Source organism: Amblyomma maculatum, chromosome 6, assembly GCF_055883805.1.
Source record: "Amblyomma maculatum isolate TAMU_Amacu chromosome 6, ASM5588380v1, whole genome shotgun sequence".
Classification (NCBI taxonomy): Eukaryota; Metazoa; Arthropoda; class Arachnida; order Ixodida; family Ixodidae; genus Amblyomma; species Amblyomma maculatum.
This window is the reverse complement of record NC_139349.1, coordinates 26,376,415-26,387,941: the sequence shown is the minus strand read 5'-3', so window position 1 is coordinate 26,387,941 and position 11,527 is coordinate 26,376,415. Positions and strand designations below refer to the sequence as shown.

At 46.0% G+C, this 11,527-nt stretch overlaps 1 protein-coding gene across 1 annotated transcript; it reads right to left on the bottom strand.

Annotated features, from left to right (window-relative positions):
- Nucleotides 1-1,976: 1,976 nt before the first annotated feature.
- On the bottom strand, nt 1,977-7,118 carry LOC146185295 (uncharacterized). Its single transcript, XM_084607795.1, has 2 exons — nt 6,025-7,118; nt 1,977-4,653 (listed from the first exon to the last, which is right to left on the bottom strand). Exons 1-2 carry the CDS (start codon nt 7,116-7,118, stop codon nt 1,977-1,979), a joined length of 3,771 nt encoding a protein of 1,256 aa, XP_084463921.1.
- Between the last annotated feature and the right edge of the window lie 4,409 nt (nt 7,119-11,527).

Sequence of the window (11,527 nt, the reverse complement as noted above, 5' to 3'; positions counted from 1 at the left end):
AAAGAAATAATCAAAGGCCCACTTTCCACAACGGTGCTTGTTTGTATATTTCTTTGCAAAACATGTGTCCACCCTCAATGGCGCAATGTTGGAGGGCTGCCTTCTTATGTTGCCGTCGCCCCCTAACAGCGGGGAAGCTGAGAAGATTACGGCGCCTACTCCCTTGAGGGCTGTTGTCAAAGGGAGGTTCCTAGGTTCCAGGATGGCTCTGAAGCCATACGACGAATAAGGTGAAACGTGCTTCTCTTAGGATAAAGACCGGGTGCTCCAGCTCTCGCTAAAGTGGTCGCTTGAAGTTTTAAACGCTATTGCCTTGTTTTAGTCCAAAAGAACGCCTTTACTGATACATTTATCTCTTGGTTTTAGCGAAGAACTATACAAAAACTTTGTTCCCTTATGTGGAGTTCTTTTTTTGCCCATAGCTTTAAAGGTCATGCGTTCCCCGAAAATCCAGCGTTGGCGAACGGCGGCCAGCATTGGTGGCCGTTCATTTCGTTGGCGTTGTGAGCTAAAAATCGCGGGAATGGCGCTTTCAGGCGGCAGCTGGTGGCTGACATGCCTGAGAACCAACCAAGGGTTTCCTCATTACGTTTTGAAAGAGCTCCCAACTCGTACCTCTCCTTTCGCATGGGAGCGTCACATTGGAATCAGTCTGCCAGGACCGTTGAAATCACGTTAACTATAGGCTAAGCTGGAAAATTCATACAGCGAGGCTTGTTATGGTGGCTGGTAGCCTTAAAGGCGGAGCTTAAGTGACGCCCCCCCCCCCCCCAACCTTCCAATGTTAATGCCGAGAAAATAGGTAGGCCAATCAGTTAATTAAGCAATTACTTACAGGCGAACAATGTAAAAGTTGTCCGCAGCAATTGTAATTGAGAAGTGGTAGAGGTTATTGAGCAGTGTCAATCGATAGAGGGTGACGTAATGTTGTGTCCGAAAACATAATTAGGCCAATAAGTTGATTAGGTAATTAATTAGTGCTAGAAATGTAAACGTAAAGGCGAGAATGATCTCATTGGGCAATGGCTTGGAGCCACATTTGAATGCATTCAATACTAAAATAGATAATTAAATCAGTCACTTAAGGCAACGCCAAGGATGTGACGTCACGCAACCTGAAGTCGAGCCACAAAAGGGCATAGGAAGGGATTGGCGCGCAATTTGAAAGTACCAAAGACTAAAATGGGTAAACAAGAAGTGAAATAAGCAACTAGAAGCAACCAGAAGCAACCAACAGCAGCATCAGTGCATTCGCAGTACTCTAATACAGATTCTGCAGTGCTCTTTATTCTTTGCAGAGAAGTTCGCACACAGTTACTGGAGAGGCTTACCTCGATCTGGAAGAAGGCGTTCTTTAGGTATAATAGCATCGCAGCGTTGTTTAACATGGGCTTTCAATCTACCCTTCTGAGTAATGAAGGTTATCTTACGTTATAGATCGAAAACGTAGAAATACATAGAATCGAATATTGTAACTTTCACGCAAAATCTAGAGTAAATATTGAGCTAGCCTGTTGCTGAACCAGCTGTCAGCCAGTTCGTAAAGTGGTACTACATCTTCCTGGATTAAAAGGAAAGCAGGGCTCATTGACTTGATTTATAGATAATAAAGTTCCAAAATGACTCAATCTATAAGAGACAGCATAGTGGAGGCTCGGAGCAGTTCGGTCACATTTTTCACGTGCAGCCGCATCGTAAAGTGCATAGACACGTTCGGAACGCTGCCGCCACATTATTGATTGCACCTGCTTCCTGGGATCTGTCGCGTTCGTTAAATCAGACAACTTCGTAACAGAGCACAAACGACATCCGTTTATTTTTGGTTACAGCAGACGACTCACGCCCCAAGCGTCTCTCCGTGGTTTTGTCTTTTTAGCCTTCTCGTCTTGGCTTGTCTGTCGACTCGGGGCTGTCTTGTTTCGGTTTCGGTTTCGCAACACATTCCCCCCCGAAAATGACTTGTCATTTTTCTTCGTTTACGTGATCTCCGGGGGGTACAAGAGTTGGATTGGTCGCTTGAGAGATGATCCTCCAGGTAGCTTCAGCAGGCACGATCTCACCTTTCCGTCTCTTCCCGGAAACAGTTTCTCAATTCTTGCAATCTTCCATTGCTGCCGTGGCTGCAGGCCATCACGAAGGAGTATCAAATCCCCTTCCTTGAGTGTTTTTCCTTGGCGTTCATTCTTCTTTTGCACATTCCGCAGTTCCTCGAGGTACTCTCTTGTCCATCTGCGCCAGAAGGCTTCTGTAGTCTGCTGGCGTCGTACCCATAGTCTGTGAACTGATACGTTGACCTCATCTGCTTCGATTTTCCCCACGCTAGGCAGCGATGTGAGGCGTCTTCCCGTCAAGAAGAATGAAGGGCAAAGGGGTTCCGGTTCTCCGGGTTCGTCGTAGACGTGAGTTAAAGGTCGAGAATTTAAGACTGCTTCAATTTCTGCCAGTACAGTAGTTAGCTCGTCGAAGATCAGAAACGTGGATCCGATCACCTTCTTGAGCGCAAGTTTGGCTGATCCGACGAGGCGCTCATAAAAGCCACCCCACCATGGGGCGCGCTCCACTATGAACTTCCATTCGATTCGTGCTTTTGCGACGTAGTCAAGAACTTCTGGTTTTCGAATAGAGCTCCATAGATAAAGGAGATCTCTGTTGGCCTTCTTAAAGGAAAGCGCGTTGTCACTGTAAATGACCCGAGGTATACCTCGTCTTGAGATGAAACGTCTGATGGTCATCAGAAAAGACTCTGCGGACATGTCTTTTGCGAGCTCTAGGTGCACCGCTCTTGTTACAGCGCAGGTGAACAGTGTGATATAGGACTTGTGCAGCGAGTTTTCTCCTTTAACAAGAAGTGGTCCCGCGAAGTCAACTCCTGTTACCTCAAATGGTTGAGCCTCGTTCACTCGATCAGTTGGAAGCGGTGCTGTCACTTCAGTGGCTGGACGGGCATTGTAGCGCTGACAGGTTATGCACCCTTTGATGATTCTTTTCACTAGCTGGCGGGCTCGCACAACATGATACCTCTCTCTCACCTGCACCAGAGTATCTCTTGCTCCACCGTGAAGCACTTGCTGATGTGCTTGACGCACGAGCAGTTCTGCCAGTCGATGTCGACTTGACAGTACAACTGGATGACGTTCGTTGTACGGCTTGCCGCTTTGTTGTTCAACCGCCGTCAATGGACCCTTGTCACTGCTCAGACGTCGCAACTTCTTGATGCATCTAAATACCCATGCAGTCACTCGGAACAGTCGTGTGGCACTGCTGTATCGATCTGTGTCCAACAGCATGGGAACTTCTGTGGTATTCGTCGCGTGAAGGACCTCTACGCTTCGTTTTTCTTCCTCCATTGGCGGAATGTTCCTTGGAAGCGAAGACATCTGTGGCCAAGCGTTTTCCGTAGCCTTCATCCAGTGCGTTCCTTCCCACCGGGCTGAGCTCTCCACAAGCTGATCAGCTGTAACTCCTCGAGTCATGATATCCGCCGGATTTTCTGACCCTGGGCAATGCCTCCACGCGGAGGTATCGGTAAGACGCTGGATTTCCATTACGCGATTCTTCACAAATTGCTTCCATTGCGACGGCTCTCCTACAATCCAGTGCAGTGCTATCATCGAGTCAGTCCAGAAATACGTCGTTTGCGGTGGCTCTTTCAGGCTCTTCAGAATATATTGATTCAGTCTGGCAGCCAAGAGGCACGCCATCAGTTCCAGTCTTGGCAGAGTCAGTTGTTTAATCGGGGCGACCCTTGACTTGCTGATTAGGATGCTCGAAGTTGTAATCCCATCCGCATCTGTTACGCAAATGTAGGTCACTGCTCCGTAAGCTACAGGACTGGCGTCAGCAAACACGTGTATGACTGTTTTCGTGGTAGGCTCCACAGTGTCGGATTTGTAGCACCGCTGCACTTGAACTCTTTCCAATTCGTTGAGTTCCTCACACCACTGCACCCACTTCGTGTCCAGATCCGTTGGTAGGATATCATCCCATTCCACATTTCTCTGCCACAACTCCTGGAATAAAGCCTTTGCCCTGACGGTGAATGGAGCTAGCCATCCAAGTGGGTCATAGAGTCTCGCCGTAGTCTTGAGCACAGACCTTTTTGTGCTTGTACCTGGCTCGGATGGATCGCTTGCCAGTGGGGTGAATGTCAGGTTATCTGTGCTTGGGTTCCACGTCAATCCCAGCACTTTGAGAACTCCTGGGAGGTACCCGAGGTGCCTTGCTTCGCAGTCATCCGCCACAAATCGCTCGTTCAATGCCGGATTGTTGGACGCCCACTTGTGCAGTTTCATAGATGCCGCGCTGAATATTGTTTTAGCTTCTTCATAGATCTTCAGCGCTTCGTCTTCGTTTTCTGCTCCCGTTAAAAGGTCATCCACATACAAGCACTGCGCCAGTAGCGAAGCAGTCTCCGGATAGTCTCGTTCCATTATCTTCAAATGATGCTGGAGAGTCGCTGTCAACAAGAAAGGACTTGCGGTGGTTCCGAAGGGAACTCGCTTCATTCGCCAAGTCTGTATCTCGCCTGTTGCTTCATTTGCATCCGGTTTTTCATGGTGCCACAGAAAGCGCAATGCATCTCTGTCGTTCTCTCTGATCTCGATTTGCAAAAATGCCTTTTCAATGTCGGCTACCAAAGCTATTTTGTGGCTTCTGAAATTTAGTAACAGTGCTACAAGGTCGGCTGTCAAATTCGGACCACTTTCGAGGTTTTGATTCAGGGATTTTGCCTTCTGTCCATGCGATGAAGCGTCAAAAACTACTCGCAATCTCGTTGTATTACTCGTTTCCCGAAAAACCGGCTGATGGGGCATGTAGTAGATCAGCTTTCCCTCTTCCTCTTTTTCTACTATCGGTTCAGCTATGCCTTCCATGCAATACTGTCTGATGACAGCGTCGTACTCCTCCAAGAGATGAGTTTTTCGAAGGCGGTTTGTCAGTTGTGACAAGCGTTTTTCAGCAACTTCCTTGTTGTCACTTAAATCTATATTCTCCTTCCATGGAAGGGCTACCTCGTATCTAGAACCACTGCGCCTGATATTCTCTTCGAAAGAATCAAGCAGCTTGTGCTCCGCACAGCTGTCATCATCCGTGACTCCGATCGACTCGAGAGTCCAGAATCGTTCCAAGCAGTTTTCAGCTTCTCTCTCGGCAAGTGATACGCGAAGAGCAGTGATTTGCATGCATTGCGAGTCACAAGTCTTGTACCCTACTGGGCCCTGAATACACCACCCAAAGGGTGTCTCCACTGCTCGCAGTTTCCCGTTGAGCTTCTTGTTTCTTCCCGTTACAAGTTCCCAGTAGTGCTCTGAGCCGATAAGCAGGTCTACGTCACCTCTTTCGTTATCGCAGGTCATGTCAGCGGCAGTCAGGGCTCCAAGTAATTCTTTAATCTTGAGGTCAGGGATCGGGATCCTTTGCTCACAGATTATGTTGGTCTCAAGAACTTCGACCTGATACATCTTCTTATTGTGCGCGGTTAGCGACACCAGCACTCTGTTAAATTCTCGTTGTGACTGGTGTCCGCCGAACACACCAACTTTCAGCGTTTCTTTTCCAACAATTTTACAACCGAGTTTTGCAGATGCTTTCTCCGTGATGAATGACCGTTGGCTTCCGCTGTCAAAGAGAGCACGTAAGTAGAGGGCTTTACGTTCACCGACACACAATATCGTTGCCGTTTGTAGCAGTACTTCTCGCTGTTTAGGTACTTCTGACGTAGACTGCAAGTTCACGGGGACAGTCGTCACATCGTTCACATTAGCCTTGACTTTCGGATGAGTGAATTCCGGATCACACATGGTTGTCGCGTGTCGTCCTGCACAAATTGTGCATCTAATCTTGCTTCTGCACTCGTTAGCACGGTGACTCGGTTTCACGCAACGAAAGCAACGTCTTCCCGATCGTAGCATTTTCTTCTTTTCTTCTAATGGAATGCTAGCACAGCAAGCGGCAGTTTCGTGGTCACTCTGTTTGCAAAAGAAACAACTTGGTTTTGCGGTTTGGTGAAGTAGAGCTGCTGACGATTTAAATTTCGTTCCAGCGCTATTCTTTTTACTCTCTGCTGGGCTGAACATCTTCGGCTTTGACGCCTGCTGCCTCTTACTCATACTTTGCTGCGCAACCAGGTTTTCGCGGCTTTGCACTTCAATCCTCAGAAAGTCAACCAGCTTGTTAAGTAACGACAGCGTACCTGTTGTAGCTGTTTCTCTTTCTGTTGACTCTCCCGGTGCGTCGTCCTCCCGCAGCGGAATTCCTCCTCCGTCCGAGCTCCGTGTTATGGCTTCCGACCCCTCCTCCCTCGCCACGGTCCGATGGAAGTCGAGCAATAATTCTTTCGGCAGAGCGCGCTGTACGAGGGGGAAGAGAAGTGTTCCGTACGTTTCCTGCTCCTGGCCAAGCGCCTGCAGGCCGCGGATCCGAGAGACGAGGGTATCGTATAACCTCCGGAGGGAGCGTATGTCTGCGGCGCTCCGCACAGGCTCGAGGTCCAAGAGCGCACGCATGTGCGCTTGCACGATGGCGTCCGCTTTGCCGAAACGTCTGGTGAGCAGCAATATGGCGTCGTCATAGCACTGCGATGTGGGAGGGAGGCCCTGTATCGTTCTCGCTGCTTCGCCTGTCACCACCGATTTTAGGTATCCGAATTTATCCAAGGTCGTCAGACGGTCGTTTTCGTGAATCATTTGCTCGAACTGCTCCCAAAATTCTTGCCATGACACTTCTTTGCCGTCAAATTTTATGAGCTCTAACCTTCGAAGCTTCACCTGGCAGGCCTCGTTCGTCGTGGCTGCGTCGTTGGGGTGTGATGCTTCTTTCGGCTGCCTCTTTCCTTGAATTTCTTTAATTTCCTCTTGGAGCTTCGCGATGTATGTAACGACCCGGTCGTCATACTCGATAGATTCCTCGTAGTCCTGCTCAGCTCCTTTCTTTGGCACTAGCGTCTCGACAGAGGCGTTAACTTCGTTCAGCTGGGTCTGCAGAGCGCTAAGTCTCGCCAAAAAAACACTGAGTTCTTTTACATTGTCCATGCGGCTCTTCATGCAGGAGTCAATATCGGAAAAGAGGCGGGTCACCTGAGACCGAAGAGCCGTTCTCTTCGCTTTGTGTCGTTCCATGTCGCTGTACTCTGGTAGCACTGGGCGGCGGCTTCGGGGTAGAAATTGGCTTTTTCTTCGTTATTAGTCGCCTCCAGGACTGGCAGTTGTCTTCGTTAGGTCGCAGCGTACATCCCGGGTTTCGGCACCAAGTTTATCTTTATGTCGCGTTCGTTAAATCAGACAACTTCGTAACAGAGCACACACGACATCCGTTTATTTTTGGTTACAGCAGACGACTGACGCCCCAAGCGTCTCTCCCTGGTTTTGTCTTTGAAGCCTTCTCGTCTTGGCTTGTCTGTCGACTCGGGGCTGTCTTGTTTCGGTTTCGGTTTCGCAACAGGATCAGCAACACAATGCACAAAAACAAAAGTGTTTTGATCATGTATGCCTAAAGTTATATCGCTTCTTTCTAACGTTTACAGCTGGGGTTTTTAAACTCTGCGGAGGTACGTCGGTGCGGTGTGTGTATGTGGATAGATCTACGTAAGTGATATATTTGAGTAATTAAGCATTTAATTGCAAATGATAAGTAATAAGCGTTTTTCATTTTCATTTTTGGGGCCAACATTATATAAAAAAATGAATGCTGTCAAAATAGAAGCTGACTCTTTGAAATTCTTTTTAGCAGAAATGCAATTCGAAATATTTTATGACAAAAATACGCATTTTTCCCCCGCAGTGCATAGTTTTAAAACTGCGTCGCTGGGCATGGTATTGTTGTGGAAATGGAGCTTAATCTTTCTATGGCATGACAATTACGCAGTAACGCCATTTTAAAAATGTGCGTTGTGGCAAGCCAGCTTTACGAGCTAAAATTTTCTATATTTGGCGTTAAATATGTCGAACTTCATTGTCGATAATGAAAGTTTAGAAGCTGGAGGCCGCTCTTGTATCGACGGCCTTCATTTCCTTATTATAACACTGGCACGTAAAATAACAAATGAAGATATTCATTATTCAATTTTTGCAATTGCCTAATTATTGAGCTCTTTCACGTACATAATAATCGCCTTATTGTACAATCCACCTACACAAACCGTGCTTAAGTACCTCTCACAGGAATCAAAATAAGTATTTGCAATCAGTTAAAATAAACTACCTGTTTCAGTTGTTGATCGCTTCCTAGTGCTTGTCCCGTGTCCCGCCTTTTCTCTCGTGTGCGTGTGTTTTTTTGCGCTAAGGATGCCGTCTGAAGCTGAAAACCATCTAGCCCGTCTAAAAGTTCTTTTAATCGCTTCCTAGTACGCACTTTAATGGACAGCGCTTGCCACGAGAAATATGTGCTAAAATAATGCTTATCCATAAAAGTAGTAGAATATGTAGAACGCAAAACATAAGAACGACTGGATTTCGGCGATTGACTGGCATTGGAGCCTATTTATGTTGTCGAATAATATTCCTTCCACTATTATTAGGCCAAGAAGAAAAAAAAAAAGGTCATTTTGACAAACCTACATTAGCTGCCGTAAAAGTGTAAAATTGTAAAGTGGGCTCAAAATGTATATCAGAAATTCCGAAGCTTGGTTATTTCGCAGAGGCTTCAATTAAGCTACAACACTAGACGGTTAGCGTGAAAAGAAAACAAGTAGTCCAGAAGGTTATGTTACAACCCCATAGAACACATTACGCGGTAAGCTCTTCTGTCGCTCTCCCTCTGCGCGTTTACTGTAATTTTGTTCGCCAACACTTACTCTCCTGAGAAATTTGACAGAAAAACACGGCGACAAACAACTTGTTTCAGACGGACCGCGAACGTCGCCTGCGACGTGGCGAAGAAGCGTGCCGAATCAAAAGGCGACAAAACATCCAAAAGATAGGCTCTACCAATTGGCGCTCAGCGTGGACACTCGCCAGGGGCGCAGATAATCACCGACCACGGCGACGAGGCCATTCATTTTCGCAGCGACAAGTGGGGATCCGCGCTCCCCGCGTAAACACTAGTGCGCCCCTCTGACCAGCATTTCCCGCGCATTGCTTGGACTTCTGCTGCACCATTTGGCATCTCTCAAATCCCTCACGAAGCATCATTCCCTATTGAATACCTCGAGAGGAGTTCTTTAGACTTGTGGCGCCGCTGAATGTAAAGGGCAAAGAGCAGGCATCTCCCCTTCCGAGGAAAAATAAGGATTTTTTTCGTTTCACTTTTTGAATGACCAGTTTCTTAGATCTGTCTGGAGCGTATTTATGCAAATTAAGTGAATGACTGAATAGCACAAAACAAGTGGCGATCAATTCCAGTGTGGAAAAAAATTGAGAACGGGGAACCTTTGAACAGCTTCCCGGTATTAAAAATAAACCAATGAAAAAATAAGATTCCGAACAAAAAAAAAAAAGGTAATAGATTATAAAGAGTAGACCGAATGAACCTATATTCTATCATGGCAGCATTTCCGTTCAACCCGTATATATAAAGGCACATAATAGCGCGATCGATGAACTGCATGTGGCGCTCTTTGCGTAAGGATTGCTTATTCAAATCTTCTGACAATTTTTCCCGCAACATTTATATTTTCTGTAAAAGAAAACAGCAGCCGTGATGATTTCGCGCAAAAGGCATGATTACCAACTGAACGTTAGCGGTAATACCTGTGGTGATATCAGAAATGGTCTGAAAACACGAGGTACATTACTAGCGTTATACTTTGCATGTTTAATATGACGCTAACATTTTACCTTTTGTCATTAAACTAGGGTGTAACTTATCACTAAGCTTACCTTTATTAACAAAATGTTGCCTGTCTAAACAGCAATTGTAGAATTAATCTGCAACTTGCTCATTTAGAACCGAGCCCGAAAGGAACCACGCAGTTGCATCTATCGCAAGCATTGCGCATTGCAGCAACGTCAAAACAACTCTCAGAAAAACGTATCCCCTCTAAAAATGAGCGCTACACATATTGATGTTTGGCGTCTTTAACGAATGCTATTTACGTACTAGTGAATCCTGTTTGCATCATTTTATGCACGCATAAAATAAGTGGTGGGGGAAGAAAATACTGAAAGGGTGGGCCACAAATTCTACGTGAAGTATTACTTTAAGCTACACTGTACAGTGCGTAACGCCATAAAAGGCCAAGCTGTGAAGAATTTGAATTAATGGAACAGTCAGCTTTTCCTACATTCTGAGCATCAAGAAAAGATGAGGCACGAAGAGAAGGGAGACAACTAAACAAGGAATTTTAGGCCTGCTACCTCGCTTAACAAAAATAAGTATTCCACCGAAGCCTTTCTGAAATCCCTACCATACACTTTAAGTTCACAACGGCTTCGTTACTCCCGTGTTACACCATTTGTTATGGTGCAAAACAGGCCTGCTCCAAGATTTCCTTTTTTCGCATGCTTGCCAAGCAGCGCGGGACGTGGGGATTTCTCTTGAAAAATGAGCCTAGCCGCAGTCGCTCGTACGGTTCCTTGAGGACAAAGCTGAAATTTAAGAGCGTGGCTGCTCAACAATAAAAATAAATCTTCCTTGCCAGAAGATAAATGCGCTGCATGGTTGCCATGGTAATGGCATATTATACTGTCGAGTCTTTCAGTCACCCTGGATATCTCGTGTTCGGGGCCCGCTTCTTAGCGATACCTTACTGTGACGGTTGCTTGATCTTAGCACCGATGATGTCAATCTTGGCCGTAATGGACACCCAAAATTCCTTCGCGTGAATGTTTTCACTGATGCTCTGTATCATTCGTGTCGCTTAGAGCCCCTAAAGCAATATTTCCTCCAATTTCTAGTGGAAAAAAATCTATATAAGAGCTCTTTCACGGTATTCAAGCCGAATTTAAAAGCTTGGCGTTAAAAGCGATAATTTACAAATCTGTACCTACAGATTTGTTGAAAGACAGGGGATATCGTGCTAGATAACTAGCCACCTTGGATACGCAACGCCTGGTCACATCGACGGCAGCGGAATCATGGAAGACATTGCGTCCCCTATCTTAATTCATATGAAAAGGGACGCTATGGGATTGAAAAATTACAGACCAAGCAGCTTACGTATCATTTAATTACTAAGATAATCGCAAATAGAATCAGGGCAAACTTAGACCCTGATCTACTAAAGAGTCAAGCATGTTTTTGTAAGGGATACTCTACTATTGGTCATATCCATACTACCAACCAGGTGATAGAAAAATGCTTGGAATGAAATCAGCCTTTATACATAGCATCCATTAGTTAAGAAAAAGCATTTGACGGGGTCGAACCTTGGCAGTCATGCAGGCATCGCGAAAGAAGGGTGTAGATTATCCTTACGGGAAACTATTAACGCATCTATATAGGCTGCACAGTAAATATAGTTCTCCGTAAAGAAAGCAATGAAAAATTCCCATGAATGAAGGTTTTAGGCAAGGAAGCAGGATACTTCGGTAATATTCACAGCTTTCTTAGAGGAAGTATTCAGAGCCTTGGAATGGGAGCAGTTAGAGAT